At 37.0% G+C, this 23,533-nt stretch overlaps 1 protein-coding gene across 9 annotated transcripts in view; it reads left to right on the plus strand.

Annotated features, from left to right (window-relative positions):
* Window positions 1–23,533, plus strand: part of MARK1 (microtubule affinity regulating kinase 1) — a 140,081-nt gene that overhangs the window by 107,022 nt on the left and 9,526 nt on the right. For 2 of the 9 annotated variants that reach the window (XM_023203539.1, XM_023203542.1), the window contains exons 10-16: window positions 2,078–2,177; window positions 3,227–3,339; window positions 6,400–6,553; window positions 6,858–7,051; window positions 20,667–20,767; window positions 22,037–22,201; window positions 23,181–23,435. In XM_023203539.1, coding sequence (XP_023059307.1) covers window positions 2,078–2,177; window positions 3,227–3,339; window positions 6,400–6,553; window positions 6,858–7,051; window positions 20,667–20,767; window positions 22,037–22,201; window positions 23,181–23,435 — 1,082 coding nt within the window. Of the gene's footprint in view, window positions 1–2,077; window positions 2,178–3,226; window positions 3,344–4,972; window positions 4,993–6,399; window positions 6,554–6,857; window positions 7,052–17,496; window positions 17,500–20,666; window positions 20,768–22,036; window positions 22,202–22,254; window positions 22,261–23,180; window positions 23,453–23,533 lie in introns of all 9 variants that reach the window. The other 7 variants (XM_023203540.1, XM_023203541.1, XM_023203545.1 and 4 more) reach the window with 6 other exon arrangements.

Here is a 23,533-nt window from a genome sequence, read left to right on the forward strand (position 1 = left end):
ATAGTATGAGACCCTGTCTTTAAAAAAAAAAAAAAAAAAAAAATCATGTGATGATGACCTCTGGAAAATCCTCCAATTCAGCACAGCAGTACTGTTAGAGATTTTGGTTGTTAGAGATCTGCCCTGGATTTCTTATTTTCTAGTGATTAGCTTTAGGTAGATATTAATAAATGAGGAGAAGGCACCTGGGCAGTCAAGAAATTAACCTTCAAAAGGTATGTATATGGGAAGTTATTTTTCTAATTAATGGAATTTGCAAGTAAAGTTTAAAGATGGAGAAAGTACTTTACAGGACTTGGAAAAAGCAATTAATATATCAGCACCTAGAATGAAAACCTAAAATTCTGTAGTAATAAAAAGTGAACAATCTTTCTAAATTAATACAGAATTATTCAAATAAGTTTCTTCCAGTTCCCCATTGCCTGACCATGAGTATAGTAAATTCTCTACTAGATTGCCTTTTTTTTGGTGGTGGTGGTAAAAAACACCTAACATATTTACCCTCTTAACAACTTATAAGTGTGTATTACAGCATCGTTAACTATGTGTACACTGTTGTACAACAGATCTCCAGAACTTTTTCATCTTGTGTGACTAAAACTCTGTACTCGTTAAACAAATCCCCATTTCCCCCTCATCAGCCCCAGCAATCACCATTCTATTATACTTTATGTTTCTGTGAGCTTAACTACTTTAGATAATCTGTGTAAGTAGAATCATGCAGTATTTGTCTTTCTGTGATTGGCTTATTTCACTTAGCATAATGTCCTCAAGGTTCATCCATGTTGTAACATGTAACAAGATTTTTTTTAAGGCTGAATAATATTTCTTTGTATTTATGTACCACATTTTCTTTATCAATTCATTTGTCAATGTACATTTAGGTTACTTCCACATCTTGGCTTTTGTGACTAATGCTGCAGTGCGTATAAGGTTCTGAATATCTCTTTGATATTCTGCTTTCGGTTTTTTTGGATAAATACCCAGAAGTGGGATTACTGGATGATATGGTAGTTCTATTTTTAATTTTTTGAGGAACCTCTGTACTGTTTTCCGTAGCAGCTGCACCATTTTACATTTCTGCCAGCAGTTCACAGGGGTTTCAGTTTCTCCACATGCTCACTAACCCTTGTTGTTTCCTGTTTTTTTGACAATGGCCATCCTAATGAGTATAGTGGCCATCCTAATGAGTATAAGGTGATAGCTCACTATGGTTTTGAGTTCCCTGATGACTAATGATGTTGAGTATCTTTTCACACAGCAAGCCTGCTTTTTGACCACTTACATATCTTTTTTGGAGACATATCTACTAATCACTTCGCCCATTTTTTATTGAGGTTATTTGTTTTTATATTATTGAGTTGCAGGCATTCTTTACATATTCTGAATATTTACTCCTTATCCAGTATATGTTTTGCAAATATTTTTCCCATTCTCTAGCTTGCCCTCCACAAGGTTGCCTTTTAACAGCCCAGGACTGTCTGTTATTGTCACAGCCTTAGCTTAAATCTGACTCTGGTAATTCACATCAACCCCAGCTTGATTCTTACCTAATTCCTAACTCTAGACTTAAATTTTGACTGCTTTCCCACATTGTCTTAGCTATCTTTATTGATAGCTTTACTGCTAACCCTGATTTTCATTCCCCATGACCTCTTCTTTGCTAATATTTTAATAAGTGATGATTTTAAAATAAGGCATATGTTTGGCATAAACCAGGAAAACATTATAATCTCCATATTAATCTTAAATGTAAAAATTTAAAGCAGAAGTTAAAATCTGCTTTTTAAGAAGTAAGTTCTTATGTTAAAATAACCAAATTTGAAAATATTCCCTTTGAAGGAATAAGAGAGGCATGGTATTTTGAATCAATACATTTGGTGAGTGTGTAGGAAGACAGTCATAGTTGTTGTGTGTGTCCCAAAGTCTTACACCTCTTTTTGGCCCACTAATCAAACTAGAAATGTCACATGAAACTTGTTGAGTGAACCAGTAATTTTACATTTGTTAAAATAGAGTTATAGTAAGTGGCTGAATGTTCTGATTGGCCACACATAATGTAGAGTTTATTTCCTAGCAAATAATGAAAGATCGATGGATGAATGTTGGTCATGAAGAAGAAGAACTAAAGCCATATACTGAGCCTGATCCAGATTTCAATGACACAAAAAGAATAGGTAAGTATTTAAACATGGTAAGAAGTACTGTCCCTAGGCAGCAAGTAAGAGTCCTTTAGTGTACCAAAATGGTGTTTAAAAGTATAAATAGGAAGCAATTTTTATTTGAAAAATACTTGTATTATCATTTTAATGATAATACACTAAAAATTATACATTTCAAGTTCCCTAATTTGTTCTCATATATATTATGGTCTAATTCAGTGTTTGACAATGATGATATAAAACTTAATGTAAATAAATTGAATTCTTTACTTTCAGTTATACCCAGCAGGAGGAATGGCTGATATGACTATCAGCACTGATCAGACTGATAAGTATCAGCGAACATAGCATGTATTTCAACCAAAGATATAGAGGCACTGAATTAAGAGTTGAACACTTTGGCTCTCCCTTTCTTTTTCTACTGTCTTAGCAATGTTTATTCTCCCTCCTCACTCGTCCTGCTACTGCCCATACCCAGCCAGAGCTGTCCTTCTAACTTGTTCTCTTCATTTCGCAATCCCTTCCCAAAGCCATCATTTAGTCTCAACTGAGTCATCTCAACTGTGTCCCTGTTTGGCTTGAGGGCAGAGTGGCAGGGGAGAGCATTTTAGGGTATTAGGAACCTGATCAGAAAAACCATGGAAATTCAGATCTCCCAAAGAAGAGTCACCCTACTGCAAATCAGAAAGCAGAAATTGTTAAGAGAGGAAAGAAACCACTTCACGAGTAGCTGAGGATGAGTTGAAAGGGAATTTTGCGTGTAACAAAGACTGACATGGTCTTAGACTGGACAAAGAAAGTTAGCTCAGGAATGTATGAGGCAATGAGAAATTAAGTGGGCCCGTTAATATATTACCCATGATGTAGATAATTTCTGCATGTGAAAGTATCATTGTACAATGTGAACATATGGTATCCATAGGTTAATAGTCCTGAAGTTTTTTAAACTACACTTAAATTTTCATGACTAAGTTTTCATATTCCAAGTTGGCAGACTTGCCTGTGTTTGTTGATTTATGAAAATAAAACCATTTTCAGAAAATTTCTCTTTTTTAAATTTCTAGACATTATGATCACCATGGGCTTTGCACGAGATGAAATAAATGATGCCTTAATAAATCAGAAGTATGATGAAGTTATGGCTACTTATATTCTTCTAGGTAGAAAACCACCTGAAGTAAGTTTTTCACCTTTTCAAATTACTGTGAATTATTTTTTGAGCTTATATATTAGTAAATATATTCTTTGTGGAATCAAAAATAATATAAAGATCCTACTCTAACATTCTTATTTATTGGAACTCAAAAATCACGATGTTAAATTACAAACTGGTTTTATTTCTGGGTACCAAGAGAGATTTTATGAAAGAATAGGCCTACTGTCTTTCTTAGCTCCAGGAGCCACCATTCACAGCCTGGTCTTTGAGAATGGCCTCCCCCACAGCTTGTGCATCCAAATGTAACAGTCCCACCAAAGGTAATATGGTTATTCTAGGTGTGCAGAAAAGACAGTGACTGAAACGTGAGGAAGTGATAGCATTTAAAATAAAATGTATGTCTTAAAGGATTTGTAAAAGAGGTAACTCCAGGAAAGGTTATTTGATGACATTTTGCCTTATAAAGTGTCAAGTGACTGATGCTTTCAGTTGGGAATTCTCAAGGCCAGGAGAACTATAATAAGGAGATATACTCAGAAAATAACTGTATACAAATGGTGAACTATGTTAGTCAGTTTTGCATTGCTATAAAGAAGTACCTGAGACTGGGTAATTTATAAAGAAAAGAAGCTTATTTGACTCACAGTACTGCAGACTGTACACAAAGCATAGTGTTGGCATCTGCTTCTGATAAGAGCCTCAGGAAGCTTACAGACATGATGGAAGGTAAGGGGTAGCCAGCATGTCACATGGCAAGAGGGAGCAGGTGAGAGGTGGGGGAGGTGCCGCGCTCTTTTAAATAACCAGACCTAGCGTGAACACATAGAGGGAGAGCTTGTTACCATGAGGACAGCACCAGGCCATTCATGAAGGATCCACCTTCTTGACTCAAATACCTCCCTCTAGGCCCACTTCAACATTGGAGGTCACACTTGAGATTTGGAGGGGACAGAGCATCCAAACCGTATCATGAAGCATAAAAGCAAATGATTCTTTAGCAAAACAAATAGAAAGGCTATACATCGAGAGTCAAGAACAGATTGCAGGACATTAACAATTTATTGGAAATTAGATATCTGTGGGAGGTATTTTAGAGACAAAAAGCTGAAATTTATAATTCTGTAGTAACTGTTAATGGAGCAGTGCATTCCAGCTGGCATATATTGTACCTTTATTGTACCAGAAACGATGCTGGGTACTGTGAATAGAAAGACGAGAAAGTCTCTGCTCTCAAGGAGCCCTTAGTCTAGAGGTGAGGCGAGCAGTTAATAGTATGGTACAGTATGTGTTCTGATTTGGGGGATGCACAGCATACTCTGGGAGCATATAGGTGGACATGTACCTACAGTAGGCTAAGGTCAGACCCACCAAGGCAGGTCTGTGTGACATGTAAGAAGTAGAATTAACAGTAGTACTTGGGGACCAGTTGGAAATAAGAGATAAGAGCCAATGAGATTTCCAATATGGATGACTGTGTAAGCACATTCACCAAGATAGGAAAGGTACAGATTTCAGAGGGAAGAGAGGAAGTTCAATTTGGGATAGTTAAATTTGAGATTCCTGTTGGATGGAGCTGTCTATTAGGCATTTGGATATATAGATCTGAATTAGGGGGAGAGATTTGAATAATTAACAGATTTGGAGTCTTCATTAGAGGGGAACACATTGCACATAGTAATGTGCCAGGGACTGTTCTAAGGACTTTACAAATATTAATCAATCTAATCCTCCCAGTGAACCTACCAGGTGGGTACTATTATAATGGAAGAGAATCTTTAGTGGAGACATTAACAGCTAGAGATGTGGTATCAAAGAAGCCAAGTCAAGAGAATTTTAAGTGGGAAATAGTACAAATGGTTATTTCTAAAGACTTTGAACTGTTTCTACTTAGATTTTAAAGTACACTCCTGAGGTCTTTAATTTTCCTGTTAATTTAAATATAAAAGAAGCACTAATTTTATAAGTATGTAACCGTACCATGCATGAATTTAAATGAAGTATCAATTGTATCAAATATAAATGGATGAGGCTACTGGTAAGTAGTAAGAGCCTGAACTTTGGAGCCAGCTTCACTGGATCTAAGTCCCCCCGACCCCTGCCCTGTCCCAGCACAACCACTAACTGTGCAACTAAGGCAATTAATTTTCTGTGCCTCAGTTTTCTTACCTATAAAATGAGGGCAATAATAGTGCTTATCTTTTAGGATCATTGAAAGTGTTAAATGAATGAGCACTTATAAACTCGGAACAGTTTCTAGTGGATTATTATGTGCTTAAAAACTCGGAACAGTTTCTAGCGGATTATTATGTGCTCTGCATTAGCTATTTATCATCATCAGTATTACTCTGCGATTTATCATTAGTATTATCTGTATATGAATTTAGATTTCCTATTGGGATGCCAGTGATTCCATCAAAAGTTTGCTGGCAGCAAGCAACTTGTACGTTACAGAGAGAGGGATAGTGTGTCAACCCGTAGTTTACCATGCTGAGTTCTAAGTAGATATAGTTTCCTGATCAGAAACAGTAAACTGTATTTTTTTTTTTTTTTTGCAAATGTGGAGAAAACAAAACAAATCTATATGTATGTTTATATGCATACATATGTGTATGTACATGTGTGTATATTTAAAATTTTAGATTTTATTTTAAGTTTGAATCTCAATAATGCCCCTTAACTTTTTTAACCTCAGTTTTTCGATCTGTAAAGTGTAGGTTAATACATCATAGGTTTGTTGTGATGATTAAATAAAGTAACATATAGAAAGAGCTTAGCACAGTGCCTAGTCTATAATAACCATTCAATAATTGGTAGCTGTTATTTGGTATTTTGACTAAACTAAGGATTTGTACGAGATAATAGAAGATTATGAGTAGTCACTAAAACATATTCTATCCAGTTCACTCCTTTTCCTGCTTGCCAACTTAAAGTTCTAGGCCCAATACTACACTGTTTTTTCAGCTTGGATTACTTCTTATATAGCTTTAAATCATTTAGAAAATCAAAAGTGCAGTATTTGTGTAAACTTTTTTTTTTTTTTTTTTTTTTGCTTTAAAATCCTTGTGGTTTTTCTTCTTATAGTTTGAAGGTGGTGAATCATTATCCAGTGGAAACTTGTGTCAGAGGTCCCGGCCCAGTAGTGACTTAAACAACAGCACTCTTCAGTCCCCTGCTCACCTGAAGGTCCAGAGAAGTATCTCAGCCAATCAGAAGCAGCGGCGTTTCAGTGATCATGGTAGGGGAAAAAGTCAAATAAGTGAAACAACACACGGGTTCTACCCAAACTTGTGTTTTTAAAGCATTGTACATTCACGTCTCTATGTGCTTGTGTCATCTAGTTCTCACAGACTTATATTACTGAATTATAAATATAATCCCTTTTACAGGGACTGACCTGATTTTTGAAATCACAATTTAATCTTCGTTCAGAGTTCAAAGCATACAAATGTGGATGATTTTAATACAGAGTTTTTGTTTGTGAGCAGAAAATAGATCAGTTGTTTTTCAGCTCATTATGCTATTTTTTTTTTAAATTATAGCTGGTCCATCCATTCCTCCTGCTGTATCATATACCAAAAGAGCTCACGCTAACAGTGTGGAAAGTGAACAGAAAGAAGAGTGGGACAAAGATGTGGCTCGAAAACTTGGCAGCACAACAGTTGGATCAAAAAGCGAGATGACCGCAAGCCCTCTTGTAGGGCCAGAGAGGAAAAAATCTTCAACTATTCCAAGTGTGAGTAAATACTCATTGCAATTTATTGTAATAACTTGTTTCAGGGTTATGTGTAAAATTTTTATCTTTCATTTTTTTAATGATTGAAAATTTTAAAGGGAATTATACTTTAAAGAACATGTAAAAGGGACCACACTTCTCATAAATGCAAGTTAAAAACAACAAAAAAGAATTCTTTTTTGCATGTATAACACTTAACACAAAATGGTACATTAAACTTTCCCACTTTATTTTCCTTTTTATAATGTTTATTTAATATCATATTGGCACATTTCATTTTTATTTACAAATAAGCTGTTTAATGAAGGCAGACTCAGGTAAAAATTAATTTGTAAAGTTGCCTCACATTATTCACTTAAAAACAGCAAACCATAGAAATTATATAATGGGAACTAGAAGAGGGTTTGAGATGTTCTCCCATAAGGCAGCAGGGAAGAATAGAGATAGAACATATAAAAGAAAACTAAGATCTATGAAAGGTAGAAATAGAGTTGGTAACGTTCAGATAATAGGTGTTTTGAAAGGAAAGGGAGCAAGATGAAGGAAGAGAAATAGTTAAAGAAATAATAACAAAAAATAAAGAGCGAAGATTTCATTTTGAAAGGACCCAGAGTCGCAAGTAGAAGCCAGAAAGAAAACCTATTCCTGGACTCTTAAAGTGGAATTTATAGATACCGAAAACACGGTGAAGAATATTTTAAAGATTCCAGAGTCAGAGCGCAGACAACCTTAAAACAAACAAGATTCTGTAGTCCTAGCTACTCAGGAGGCTGAGGCAGGAGAATAGCACGAACCTGGGAGGTGGAGCTTGCAGTGAGCTGAGATCATGCCACTGCACTCCAGCCTGGGCAACAGAGCGAGACTCTGTTTCAAAAAATAAAAAAAAAAAAAAACAAGGAACAAGATTCAGATTGACCTTAGGTTTCTCAACAGCAACATGGATACAATAAGGTAAAGGGGAAAATATTTTTAAAGTATTGCAAGAAAAGCACATTGAGCCTAGAAATTTTATCTAGCCGTGTTGACATTTAAATATGAAGGTACAAAAACCATGCATGTTCTTTGGCATAAAATGTCTCAACTGTTTGACTACATAGTGACCATTTGAAAACAGCTTAGTTGGAGGAAGTATTCTTACAGGAAGAGAAATGAATCTAGAATGTTGCTGTAAAATATATAGGAGTTGAAAGTCATCAACTTCCTAAAGTATTGTATGTAGTAACATAAGCAAAAAGAGGAAAATAATGAAAATTCAGAATCAAAACTCTGGATAGTATCCAGGGCATAAGGATAAACATGGAGATAACTACTTTAAGAATTGATGGATATAACCACTTAGCTTCCACCTGATCTGTTTAGAAATGATTGAACTAAAATGGGGCTTATATTTGCCTTAGAGGACAGTTTCCAGTGTAATCACCCTGCATAGCAGAAAGAAATAATTGGTCCTGTACTTTCTACCACTTAATATTAACCTGTCAGTTGACTGAACTGAGTCTTATTTTCCCATGAACATACTCAGCTTTGTCTATTTCCATGCCTGTCTTTATGTAGTGCCCTTGCCTAAACATTCCCCTTACATTATGAAAATTCTATTTCCATAGATCATTTCAAGTCCTGTCTCCTGGATAGAATCTTTTATGGCCGAATACTCCAAAATTCATCAGGTTTTTCAATTGCTTATCCTGTCATTTAGCTCTTAGCTGTTTATATGCTGTCTTGTTTCATTCGCTGTTGTTTTCCCATGTAAACCTTATCTCCCCAAATTTATAATCTGTTGTATATTGACACAGTAGCTTTCTCAGAGTCATTAGTGCTGAAGCATGTAGTGTGTATTCAAAGCATATTAATTAAGGAAGGCATAAAAATTAAGGGATTAGTTTAAATTCAAATTTATTATGCCATACTTATTTATCGTTTTTTTTAAAAAACATAAACTAAAAGATTTTGATAGAGAAATTCTGTTCTTAGCCACATAATACTATAATATATTGTTATTTACTGTTTTAATTTTGGTAGTTTGAGAAACCAAAGTAATGTATTTTGTTTAATTTTAGCATTTCAGGAGTTTCTAAAGTAAAATTAATCGTCTCTTCTTCCCTATCCATTTCCTTTTAGTCTGAACTCCTAGTATAACTAGTGCTAATCATTTAGGATGAATTCTTCTATAGGTTTTCCTTCGTTGAAGAAAACAGGCCAGGTGCAGTGGCTCATGACTATAATCCCAGCACTTTGGTAGGCCGTGGAGGAAGGCTTGCTTGAGACCAGGAGTTTGAGACCAGCCTGGGCAACCTAGTGCAACTTGATTTCTACAAAATATTTTTAAATTAGCCTGGTGTAGTATTGCATGCCTGTAGTTCCAGCTACTTGGAAGGCTGAGGAGGGAGGATGACTTGAGCCCTGGAGTTTGAGGCTGCAATGAGCTATGAGCTATGGTTATACCACTGTGCTCCAGCCTGGATGACAGAGTGAGAGACCCTGTCAAAAAAATAAAAATAAATAAATGAATGAATATGTACATAGAGAATTATTTTATTTTACTTTTTCATAAAAATGAGATCATACTATGTAACATTTTAATTTTTTTCACTTATAATAGTTTGGGGATCCTTCTAGATCAGAACATCAAGATCTTTTTAATAGATGCATATTATTTCATTAGTATTAACAGATAGATATATCATAATTTATTCAACCTTTCTTTTGGTGAAGTGTTCAGAGCTTTTCATTTCTCCAGAGTGCACATCCTTATACATTTATGTTATTGGTATACTTCTATTAGAGACATTCTCAAAAGTTCCATCTCTAGGTCTATGTGACAACACTTCTCTTTTTACCCTCAGCCACAGAGGCAGGCTCCTCCTGCTCCTCAGTCCATGACACAGTTACCCTTGGACTGTGCAGCCCCATCCCCACTCCCAGTCACCTCACCTAAAGCCTCGGCTCTGATGTGTCTTAGTGTACTTGACTATGTGTATATCCTTGGAATATATACATTTAAATTTTTAATAAATGCTACCAAAGTAATTTTCCAAATGGTTGGGGTAATTTAGAGAGTAGTTATTTCTCCACAAACTCATCAACAGGATATTATCAATCTTTAGCATTTTTTGCCAATCTGAAGGGCAAAAAGAAAAAAAACAGTATCCATTTGTTTTCAGTTTGCATTTTCTTGTCTATTGGTGACATTGATGGTGTGGCCCACAAAACCTAAAATGTTGACTATATGACTCTTTACAGAAAAAGTTTGCTAATCATTGCTTTAAAGCCAAAATACACAGCTGTAATACCTTTTCTCTTGAGGTAATTTTTAGAAAGTACTTCAGCATTTACAATTCAAGCCCTGTAATAGTGTAAAATATTGCCTGAACAAATGAACATTTTTACCAGTGTCAGTAGAATAGAATATAATGGAAAATATTAAATCTATTCAAATGGCATGAAATGGTCCCTTCCTTTCAGATGGAAAAAGAAATAGTGCCCATAACATGCATAGGTAATTAATAAGTGATAGTACATTTAATGTTTATAAAATCAGAATTTTCTTAGTCAATAGTAAAAGCTCTTGCTTGTAAGTATGATTCTATTGACAGTATTATTTAATATTAGTTTAGTATCTTGACTCAAGTATGATACTGGCAGATGATCTTTACAATTGACCAGTTGATAGACAGCATGGGGAGAGTTTTGAGTTAAATAGTTAAATAGAATAATGGTTGGATAAATGTTTTGGTTAATTATCTGAGTCATCTGTTTTATTGTTCATCACCCACAACCATCACAGACTAGAAATGAAAGGAGTCTCTCTTAGTTCATTTGTGTTGCTGTAACAGAATGCCACATAATGGATACTTTATAAAGAAAAGAAATTTATTTCTCACAGCTCTGGAGGCTGGGTAGTTCAATATCAAGATGCCAACTTCTGGTGAGGGCAATCTTGCTGCATCACCCCATGACATAAAGCGAGGTCAAGAGAGCACACACAAGAAAATAAGAGGGGGCCAAATATGCTTTTTATAACAAAGCCACTCTTGAGATAACTAACCCACTTTCACAAGAATTCATTTGTGAGACCAGAGCCTAATAATCTCTTATCAAGCCACACCTCCCAACACTTTTGCATTGGGGATCAAGTTTCTAACACAGGAACTTAGGAGACACATTCAAACTGTAGCAGAGTATTACTATTTGTAAGTAAGGTGCAGGAAAAACAAACTTTATGTTTTCCTTCTAGAAATTCCCATCCAAAAGTTACATGTGGGAATATAGGGAAGACCCTCGACTAGCCTAGAAACTTGGGAGCTAAGTGTTGAGTTTTGAAGACACAAATATGTTGTGCTGTTTTTGAATCAAGAAAACAATAAAACTTATAAAGGTATTTTCCATATTATCTATCACATGTATGAGCAGTACAAAATATAAAGTGATGTAAACCACTATGATATGAATCTTAGTGCCCCCCGCATCCTCTGCCAAAATTCATATGTTAAAATTCTAACCCTAAAGGTGGTAGTATTAGAAGGTGGGGCCTTTAGGAGGTGATTAGGTCATGAGGGCCCTCACGAATGGGATTAGTGCCCTTATAAAAGAGGCCCGAGGGTGCTTGTTCTACCCTTCTGCCATGTGAAATCACAACAAAAAGATGACCATCTAGGAAGCAGGCCTTCACATGGTGAGTATCTCCACACCTTGATCTTAATCTCACAGCCTCAAGAACTGTGAGAAATAAATTTCTGTGGTTTATAAGCCAGCCAATTTATGATATTTTGTTATAGCAGCCCAAACAGACTAAGACATTAACTCTAAGAAAAGTATTAATCAATTTTTTTACAAAATAAGGGGAAGAAGGAAGGGCCAAAGATGGCTGAGTAGAAACAATGCCTGTCTAAAGCTCCCACCGAGAGGAAAGCAAAAGGCGAGTGATTTCTGCCCTTCCAGCTGAGGTACCCATGTTCTTTCATTAGAACTGACTAGGTGGTTGGTGTAACCCGCGAAGAGCAAGGAAAAGCGGTGGGGGCAGGGATGGGCAGTTCACCCCGGAGCTGCACTGGGCCAAGAGAGGCAGTGACGGAGTGTGCTGCCTGCCTGGGGTACTACACTTTTCCCATGGATTTTTGCAACTCATGGATCGGGAGATTCCCTGTGAGCCTACACCACCAGGGCCTGGGTCCCAAGCACAAAACTGGGCAGACCCATGGCAGCTGCTCCTGCCAGCAACCATTTGGGCAGGCACTGAGCTGCAGGAGTTTTTACATAATCTGGTGGCTCCCAAAACTCCAGAAAGGCAAGAGATCTGTCCACTCCCGTGGAAAGGGGGCTGAAGCCAGGGAGCCAAGCAGCCTCACTCAGGGGGTCCCACTCCCATGGATCCCTGCAAGCTAAGACCCACTGACTTGGAATCCCCGCTGGCCAGCACAGCAGCCTGGAGTCTGCCTAAGATGACCAAGTTCCCAGTGTTGGGGGCAACCACCATGACTGTAGCTCTAGTCAGTGATTTTCCCCTGCCAGTGTTAGGGAGGCTACACGGTTTAGACTGGGCTGTGTTCCCCACAGCACAGCATAGCAGCTATGGCAGATCATTGCCAGACTGCTTCTTTAGGTAGGACCCGGATCCATCCTTCCTCACCAGGCAGGGCCTCCCTGCAGGAATCCCAGCAACTCCAGCCAGGGTCTTACAGACAGAACTCTCATCTCCCCGAGACAGAGCACCTGTGGGGAGGGGCAGCTGTGGTCTCAGGTTAAGCAGTCCTACCTGCTGACTCTGAAGAGTCTGGGCGTTCAGGATGAGGGGGATTCCCCAAGCACAGAGCACCAGCTCCACCAAGCAACCAGACTGCTTCCTTAAGGACGTCGGTGATACTGTGCTTTTTGTCTGGGTGAGACCTCCCATCTGGAGTTAGCTGATAACTTATACAGGAGAGTTCCAGCTAGTGTCAGGTTGCTGCCCCTCTGGGAGGAAGCTTCCAGAGAAAGGAGCAGACAGCAATCTGGCAAACGGGGTCTGGAGTAGACCCTCAGAAAACTGCAGCAGACCTGCAGAAGAGGGGCCTGAGTGTTAGAAGAAAAACAAACCAACAGAAAGCAATGACAGCTACATAAAAAACCCCACAAAAACCCCATCCAAAGGTCAGTAGCCTCAAAGATCAAAGGTAGATAAATCCACCAAGATGAGGAAAAACCAACTTGAAAATGCTGAAAATCCCCAAAGAAGAATGTTTCTTCTCCTCCAAATGATTGCAACACTTCTCCAGCAAGGGAAGAGAACTGGCTGAAGCTGAGATGGATTAACTGACAGAAGTAGGCTTAGGAAAGTGAGTAATAATGAACTTTGCTGAGCTAAAGGATTATGTTCAAACCCAATGCGAAGAAGCTAAGAACCATGATGAAAGATTACAGGAATTGTTAACTAAAATAACCAGTTTAGAGAGGAACTTAATGACCTGATGGAGCTGAAAAACCTAGCACGAGAACTTCATGATGCAAATACAAGTAGCAATAGCCAAATAGACCAAGTGGAAGAGAGACTATTAGTTTGAAGACTATCTTAGTGAAATGAGGCAGGCAGTCAAGATTAGAGAAAAAAGGATGAATCAATGAACAAAACCTTCAAGAAACATGGGACTATGTAAAAAGACTGATTGGAGTACTTAAAAGAGATGGGGAGAATAGAACCAAATTGGAAAACACATTTCAGGATATCATCTAGGAGAACTTCCCCAATCTAGCAAGACAGGCCAACATTCAGATTCAGAAAATACAGAGAACCCCAATAAGATACTCCACAAGATCAACCCCAAGACACATAATCATCAGATTCTCCAAGGTCAAATGAAGGAAAAAATGTTAAGGTCTACCAGAGAGAAAGACCAGGTCACCTACAAAGGGAAGTCCATTAGACTAACAGCAGACCTCTCAAACCCTGCAAGCCAAAAGGGATTGGGAGCCAATATTCAACATTCTTAAAGAAAAGAATTTCCAACCCAGAATTTCATATCCAGCCAAACTAAGCTTCAAAAATGAAGGAGAAGTAAAATCCTTTTCAGACAAGCAAATGCTGAGGGATTTTGCCACCACCAGGCCTGCCTTGCAAGAGCTCCTGAAGAAAGTACTAAACATGGATAGGAAAATTTGTTACCAGCCATTACAAAAACACACTGAAGTACACAGACCAATGACACTATGAAGCAACTACATTAACAAGTCTGCAAAACTGGCCACCCAGCATTATGATGACAGGATCAAATTCACACATAACAATATTAACCTTAAATGTAAATAGGCTAAATACCCCAATTAAAAGACACAGAATGGCAAGCTGGGTAAAGACAAGATCCATCAGTGTGCTGTATTCAAGAGACATATCTCACGTGCAGAGACACACATAGGCTCAAAATAAAGGGATGGAGGAAACTTTACCAAGCAGATGGAAAGCAGAAAAAAGCAGGGTTGCAACTCTAGTTTCTGACAAAATAGACTTTAAACCAACAAAGGTCAAAAAAGACAAAGAAGGGCATTACATAATGGTAAAAGGTTCAATTCAACATGAAGAGCTAACTATCCTAAATATATATGTACCCAATATAGGAGGACCCAGATTCATAAAACAAGTTCTTAAAGACCTACAAAGAGACTTAGATACACACACACACAATAATAGTGGAAGACTTTAATACCCCACTGCCAGTATTAGACAGATCATCAAGACGGAAAATTAACAAGATACTCAGGACTTGAACTCAGCTCTGGACCAAGTGGACCTGATAGATGTCTACAGAACTCTCTACCCCAAAACAACAGAATATACATTTTTCTTGGTGCCACATGGCATTTACTCTAAAATTGATCACATAATTGGAAGTAAAACACTCCTCAGCAAATGCAAAAGAACTGAAATCCTAACAGTCTCCCAGACCACAGCACAATCAAATTAGAACTCAGGATTAAGAAGCATACTCAAAACCACACAATTACATGAAAGTTGAATGACCTGCTCCTGAATGACTTCTGGGTAAATAATGAAATTAAGGCAGAAATCAAGAAATTCTTTGAAACTAGTGAGACCAAAAAGGCAACGTACCAGAATTTCTGGGACACAGCTAAAGCAGTGGTAAGAGGGAAATTTATAGCACTAAATACCACGTCAAAAAGCTAGAAAGATCTCAAATCAACACCTTAATGTCACAGCTAAAAGAATTAGAAAACCAAGAGCAAACAAACCATGTTTGTTTGTATTTCTGTGGGGTCAATGGTGGCATCCTCCTTATCATTTGACTGTGTTTATTTAAATTTCTAGACACATATACCCTCCCAAGACTGAAAGGAAGAGCTTGAATCCCTGAACAGACCAATAACAAGTTCTTAAATTGAGGCAGTAATAAATCACCTACCAACCAAAAATAGCCCAGGATCAGATGGATTTACAGCTGAATTCTAACAGGTACAAAGAGGAACTGAAACCATTTCTTCTGAAACTATTACAAACAATTGAAAAGGGGGGTCTCCTCCCTGACTCATTCTGTGAGGCCAACATCATCCTGATACCAAAACCTAGCAGAAATACAACAAAAAAGGAAAACTTCAGGTCAATATCCCTGATGAATATCGATTCAAAAATCCTCAACAAAATACTGGCAAACAGAATCCAGCAGCACATCAAAAAGCTTATCCGCCATGATCAAGTTGGCTTCATCCCCAGGATGCAAGGCTGGTTCAACATACGTGAATCAATAAACGTAATTAGTCACAGAAACAGAATTAAAGACAAAAACCACATGATTATCTCAATAGACACAGAAAAGGCCTTCGATAAAATTCAACGTCCCTTCATGTTAAAAATTATCAATAAACTAGGTATTGAAGGAACATATTTTGAGTTCCTTAAAAATAGTAAGAGCCATGTATGACAAACCCACAGCAAATATCATACTGAATGGGCAAAAGCTGGAAGCATTCCCCCTTGAAAACTGGCACAAGACAAGGATGCCTTCCCTCACCACTTGTTATTCAACATAGTATTGGAATTTCTGGCCAGGACAATCAGGCAGGAGAAAGAAATAAACAGCATTTAGATACGAAGAGAGGAAGTCAAATTGTCTTTTTTGCAGATGACATGATCCTATATCTAGAAAACCCTATCATCTCAACCCAATAGCTTCTAAAGCTTATAAGCAACTATAGCAAAGTCTCAGGATACAAAATCAATGTGCAGAAATCACAGGCATTCCTTTACACCAACAACAGGCAAGCAGAGGGCCAAATCATGAATGAACTCCATTTGCAATTGTCATGAAGAAATAAAATACCTAGGAATACAGCTAGCAAAGGAAGTGAGGGAACTCTTCAAGGAGAACTACAACCACTGCTCAAGAAAATCAGGACCAAAGAAGATGGAAAAGCATTCCATGTTCATGGATAGGAAGAATCAATATTGTCAAAATGACCATACTGCCCAAGCAACTTATAAATTCAATGCTATTCTCATTAAACCACCATTGACATTCTTCACAGAATTAGAAAAAAAGTATTTTAAAATTCATATAGAACCAAAAAAGAGCTCATATAGCCAGGATAATCCTAGGCAAAAAGAACAAAGCCAGAGGCATCACGCTATCTGACTTCAAACCGTACAAGGCTGCAATAACTAAAACAGCATGGTATTGGTACAAAAACAGGCACGTAGACCAATGGAACAGAATAGAGAACTCAGAAATAAAACTGTGCATCTACAACTATCTCATCTTCAACAAAGTTGACCAAAACAAGCAATGGGAAAAGGAATCCCTATTTTAACAAATGGTGCTCAGAGAACTAGCTATCCATATGCAGAAAATTGAAACTGGACCCTTCCCTTATACCTTACACAAAAATTAACTCAAGATGGAGTAAAGACTTAAATATAAAACCCAAAATTATAAAAACCCTAGAAGAAAATCTAAGCCATACCACTCAGGACATAGGCATGGGCAAAGATTGTGTGATGAAATTGCCAAAAGGAATTGCAACAAAAGCAAAAATTGACAAAGGGATCTAATTAAACTAAAGACCTTCTGCTTAGCAAAATAAACTGTCATCAGAGTGAACAGACAGCCTACAGAATGGAAGAAAATTTTTACACTCTATCCATCTGACAAAGGTCTAACATCCAGAATCTACAAGGAACTTAAGCAAATTTACAAGAAAAAAAGAACCCCATTAAAAAGTGGGCAAAGGACATAAACAGACATTTCTCAAAAGAAGACATACACATGGCCAACAAATGTGAAAAAAAAAGCTCAACATCACTAAATATTAGAAAAATGCAAATCAAAACCTTAATGAGATACCATCTCATGCTAGTCAGAATGGTGATTATTAAAAAGTCAAGAAACAACAGATGCTGGCGAGGTTGCAGAGAAACACTTTCACACTGTTGGTGGGAATGTAAATTAGTTCAACCATTCTGGGAGACAGTGTGGTGATTCCTCAAAGATTTAGAACTGAAAATATCATTTGACCCAGCAATCCCATTACTAGGTATATACCCAAAGGAATATAAATCATTCTGTTATAAAGGTACATGCACATTTATGTTCACTGCAGCACTCTTCACAATAGCAAAGACATTGAATCAACCCAAAAGCCCATCAGTGATAGACTGGGTAAAGAAAATGTGGTACATACACACCACAGACTACTATACAGCCATAAAAAGGAATGAGATCACGTCCTTTGCAGGAACATGGATGAAGCCAGAAGCCATTATCCTCAGCAAACTAATGCAGGAATCGAAAACCAAACACCACATGTTCTCACTTATAAATGGGAGCTAAACAATGAGTACACATGGACACAGAGAGGGGAACAACACACACTGGGGCCTTTCAGAGGAGAGCGGAGGTTGGGGGAGAGCATTAGGAAAAATAGCTGTTGCATGCTGGACTTAATACCTAGGTGACAGGTTGATAGGTGCAGCAAACCACCATGTCACACATTTGCCTATGTAACAAACCTGTGCATCGTGAACATGTACCCTGGAACTTTAAAAGAAGATTAAAAAATTTAAAAAACAAAACAAAAAAACAGCATTTTAAAAAATAAAATAAGGGGAAGAAGAGATTTATTTTAGGAAGACTCAAAAAGATTAAGAATGCTATAATAAGTATAAAATACTGTATATAAACTTATGATATAATTATGTAAAATATAATCACTTTACTGTGAAAGAACCCCCAAAAAGTTGTTTACATGGTTGGTTTCCACATTGAGGAAGTTACCAAACTAGACTGCAAGAGTCTGCAAGGGTGGTTTTCCACCTAGTTCCCAAATCCTCAGCAGAAAGAACCTTACCTGCTTAGTGATCACTAGATCTTTTTTATTTGAATTAGGAAGGTCAACTATAAAAGTTAGTTTTATATGAATGTATGACAAATGGAAGCAGTAACACTGTATTTCCATAACTTTTGCCTAATTCTATCTTAAATTTCCTTGGGGAAATACAACTGATGGTTGCCGTACCTGAATGTCACTGGCATTGAAGGGTCAAGGCAAGGGAGGTAGGGTGGGAGGAGCACAAATTCAGAGGCACAGCTTGGAAGGAGAGATCCCATTCACCATCAGCCTTTGAAAAGGAAAGAAATGTCATTGCGAATAGCCACAAACATTTTAGAGGCTTCCAGAGGATGTATGGTAGCATGATTTGACAAGGAATTAAGTCATTCATATGACAATTTGGCCAAAATTATGAGATTATCAAAAGCAAATATTTTTATATTGGTACATTTGGTGCCCACGCGGTGATTTTACAGCTTTTCAGTAATCCTGTGCAGTTTTAATAATTGCCCAGTATGTTTTTCCTATTTCCTATTATGTATTTCTAAGATTTGTCCTCAAGATTTCAAATTTCCAGTTAATTTCTAGGGAATTAAATGTTAGTAGCTTCTAAGAGTAGAGTAGGAAATGATTTAAGTGTTCAAAAATTAGGAATTTATTGATTAAAATAAAATATGGTATATCTGTACAGTTGCATAGGCTACAGCCATAAAACTTTAGTATCACTTGACGTGGATAGATGTTAATGTCATGTTAAATGGGAAAGCAGATAATGAAACAATGTCTTTCAAACTATGAAATATGATGACATTCCTAGTTTTTTGAGAACTTTAATGTAAGTTAGTTTCATAATGCATCCGCATAATCAAATCAATTTTCTTTGCTTTAATAACAAGGACCAAGTCTTTTTTTTTTTTTTTTTTTGAGATAGGGTCTCGCTGTGTTGCCCAGGCTGGAGTGCAGTGGTACAATCACAGCTCACTGTATTCTTCTCAACTTGTTGGGCTCAGGTGATCCTCCCACTTAAGCCTCTTGAATAGCTGGGACTACAGGTGTGTGCCATCACACTCAGCTAATTTTTTTGTATTTTTTGTGGAAATGGGGTTTCACCATGTTGCCTAGGCTGGTCTTGAACTCCTAGCCTCAAACAATCTGCCCTCCTAGGCCTCCCTAAGTGTTGGGATTACAGGCATGAGCCACCACAATTGGCCTACATGTTCCAAGTCTTGCCTAAAAATTTTAATAATCTTTGCCTGTTTTGCTACCATACTTTTATAGTTTTTAGCATATGCTTTTTATATGACTGGTGACAAAATTCCTTCCATCTAGGAACCTGCACTACTGAAAAATTTTAAATCTGTATTCAGTTTTGTTTATATGTATTTTTTTCCTTCTTCAAAGTGAATTCAAGCAAATATCTATTAACTTTGTAGCCCTCATGATTCAACAATGTTTAGGTTGAATATATATTTTAAATGCTGGGTTAGTCAAAAGTAGCAAGTTTTTTTATTCTGTTGGAGTAAGGATTAAACAGAAGAGTATTATACCCACATTGAAAATCATTTCTGTATATTTTATTACCAGTGAGTAGGTCAGGATTTGGCAGGCACAACAATGGGTTATAGGTCAAAGGTTGTGTGCGTGGTAAGGAGAATCATCTGTCTATCCCTTTTTGCTTATTTTCTCTCTTTTTCTCCAAGGCTCCTCAGACTTGGCCTTCCTTCTAGCTCAAACCTGAGCCTTGAGGAAATATCTTCAGTGTGGCACTGCACACACCACTGTTGGTGGCCTCAACTGGACATGCTTTTGATCCTGGGGCATTTAGTCTGCTTAATATTCCCAGTGGTTGAGAGAGTTTCCCAAGCAGGTGAAGAAAGGCAGCCCACAGGCTTCTGAGTGGGCGTGCCATCTTTACTGCCCCAGGCTCCTGTTGGTGATGATACTTAGTGTGGAGTTGGCTTGCACTCCTAGTCACTTAGAGCTGCTCACACCCCTGCTCCTGCCCTTTCTCTACCACCAGCTCACAAAGGAGGAAGTGAATAGAAACCCAGCTCTCCTATTGCTTCCAAACTGCTGGCTGCTATTGTAGGAGGATAAGCTAAAACTGTAATGAGTTCATTTTTGATGCTTTGTCTTTTGCTTCTGAAATCTAAATGAGAGAGAGAGGCAGGGGATAATTCTTGTTAATGTAATATTCTAATCAATTAAAATTCTGTGGATTTTTCTCAGAGTCAGCTTAAATAACATTTCTTTGGCTTTCCACAAATATATTTGTAATTTTTTAATTGCCCTTTTTTTATTCTTGAAGAACAATGTGTATTCTGGAGGTAGCATGGCAAGAAGGAATACGTATGTCTGTGAAAGGACCACAGATCGATACACAGCATTGCAGAATGGAAAGGACAGCAGGTAAATGCCACAGTGCCAAGTAGTAATACCTTTGCTATTGTTCTGTTAGTGCCCTTGCTGAAATGCCTGCAGCTGAATGGGTCAGGAGAAAAGTAGTTATTACATGAAATAGTAAGATTGCAACCCAACCATTCTTACTGAGACAACTCTCCTGTGCCAGGATAGAAAGATGGGAAAACATTTAGAGAAAACAAGAAATAAATCTCTTTGCCTGCCAATTTCTGAGTAAACTCTGATAGTAAATATTTTTCTGTAACAAAGCAGATCATATACCATCCTAATTTCCTCTTCATAATTTGTATCTTTTTCTTTTGTGCACCTGCCTCCTTCCCTTTCACCTCCCATCAGGTCATTACCACATCTGAATAAAGGCTTTATTTTCCTCCCTCTGAAAAAAATTTGGCCATCTTATTTCTCATCATCCAGAACCACATAATTTTTAAAGTGTTTTATTTCAAATAATAATACATCATATTATTTTTATTACTTAAAAAATGTATCTTCTTTCTATCATGAGTTACAAGGACTACTCATCAATATAGTACAAAGACATGAAGCCTATTCTAATGAAATTATTTTCTTAGTACCACCTAGAGTCATTTCAGTAGTGTGTACAAACCATTCTCACATTTGTTTCTTCTCACTTAATAAGAATGTAAAGTAAGTGCTATTGTAAGGCATACAAAGAAAAATGTATCTTCTTTGTACATAAGATAATTGGAAATTAATTTCAGACTTATGATTTTTCTTATACTAAATTTTAAGCTGCAGCTCCTTTAATCTGCAACAGTTAACCTATTGACCATGATATGATCTAAAAGTGTTTTGATGAATCCAGAGATAATATTTTTGGTATAATTATCAATTCTGATTGTATGAATAATGGACAACGAACTACAGCAACATATCACACCAAACTGTGATTTTGGGGAAGTAAAAAATGACTCCAGTCATAATAATTTTATCTGAAATTATTGTATATCCACAAAAATAATTTGTACTTTCTCACATTTACATACATAAAGTGTGTGTGAGATTTTTTTTTCATGGATAATAGTGATAAATTCACCCTGTATACTTTTCATAAGAATATTAATTGTTTTGTTAGTCATTAATAATGCCACTATGTTAGTTTCTTTCAAATGTTTCAGTCATGAAAGGTGTTAGTCAGTTTAGATTTTTAAAAATATAGTTCTTAAATTTTAGTAAACCACAGTTTTTCTTCTTTTTTACATTTCCATGGTCTTCTCAACTGCTTTATGGCGAAAGCCTTACGGAGATGTCTGTGAGTAGCATATCTTCTGCAGGCTCTTCTGTGGCCTCTGCTGTCCCCTCAGCACGACCCCGCCACCAGAAGTCCATGTCCACTTCTGGTCATCCTATTAAAGTCACACTGCCAACCATTAAAGACGGCTCTGAAGCTTACCGGCCTGGGTAATGTGCTGGTTACATCTCATTTTGTTCATTAAGAATTTCTAAAAATATAGCACCATGTGAAAATACATGATAGTCACCATCATGTTAAGACTTTTCTAATAAGATTCAGTATTTGTAATGGAGGAAAAATTGAATTGTAACATAAGCTTTCTATGTACTTTGGCTGTTGTTGGAAATGTTGCATATAACTTAAATCATTTTCTAGAGGAATTTTTTTAAGGATTTGATTTTACGTGCATCCCCATAAAGTTAAGAATTGCTGCTTAATTTGTCATTTAGGTAAACTGATTTTGTTATGATTTAAACACATACAAACAAACACTAGACTGGGAGTTGAGACCCGTGGATAATGATCAGGCTCAATTCTTTGTTCTTAATGAAACTGGACTTCAGTTTTCCTGTCAATGAAACTGATGAACTCAAAGAGCCTGTTCAGATATAAAATTTTGTAATTGTTTTTGTAGTATTTTTCTATTTTAAGATTTCTCAAATTCAGTACATCTGAGCATTTTAACCCTCTGTTAGATTTGTTGGGCATATTGGTAGTGCCATGTGATATTGTACCATCACTGAGGCCTAAATTAGAAATAGGAAATTATTTTATTCAAAGCCTTTTTAATAAACAATAAAATTTGTGTTCAACTTTGATTGCTAAGTGATTTCAGGAGAATATTTTTAAAATATTTGCAGTACCCCTGGTTTGGCGTTCCTGATACTGTAAAGTATTTATATTTGTGTCCCTGTTTCAGTCATTTCTTAATTTTTAGTGACCAAACAAAAGGTACCTAGTTTCAAACTGAAATTTTACTCTTTTCCAATGATACAGTAAATAAAATTAACCCGTGTCTTACATCTCTAATGTGAACAAATAAAGTAGGGCCAAAAGAAGTAGCCACAGCTATTTGTTTCAAGTTTTTAGCATGAGTGAAAGGTTTTCCTGTCATTATTCTAAGTGATATATCTTAATTTGTCCCAGCAGTACAACCCAGAGAGTGCCTGCTGCTTCCCCATCTGCTCACAGTATTAGTACTGCGACTCCAGACCGGACCCGCTTTCCCCGAGGGAGCTCAAGCCGAAGCACTTTCCATGGTGAACAGCTCCGGGAGCGACGCAGCGCTGCTTACAATGGGCCACCTGCTTCACCATCCCATGAAACGGGTGCATTTGCACATGCCAGAAGGGGAACATCAACTGGTATAATAAGCAAAATCACATCCAAATTTGTTCGCAGGTCAGTACTAATGTACTGTCTTGTTTTGTTTCCTCTAGAGATTATGAAGGAAACTTGACTTTTTTTTAATCTTTATAGTAATTTTCTAAAATGGTTTC

This window comes from Piliocolobus tephrosceles, chromosome 1 (assembly GCF_002776525.5).
Source record: "Piliocolobus tephrosceles isolate RC106 chromosome 1, ASM277652v3, whole genome shotgun sequence".
Classification (NCBI taxonomy): domain Eukaryota; kingdom Metazoa; phylum Chordata; class Mammalia; order Primates; family Cercopithecidae; genus Piliocolobus; species Piliocolobus tephrosceles.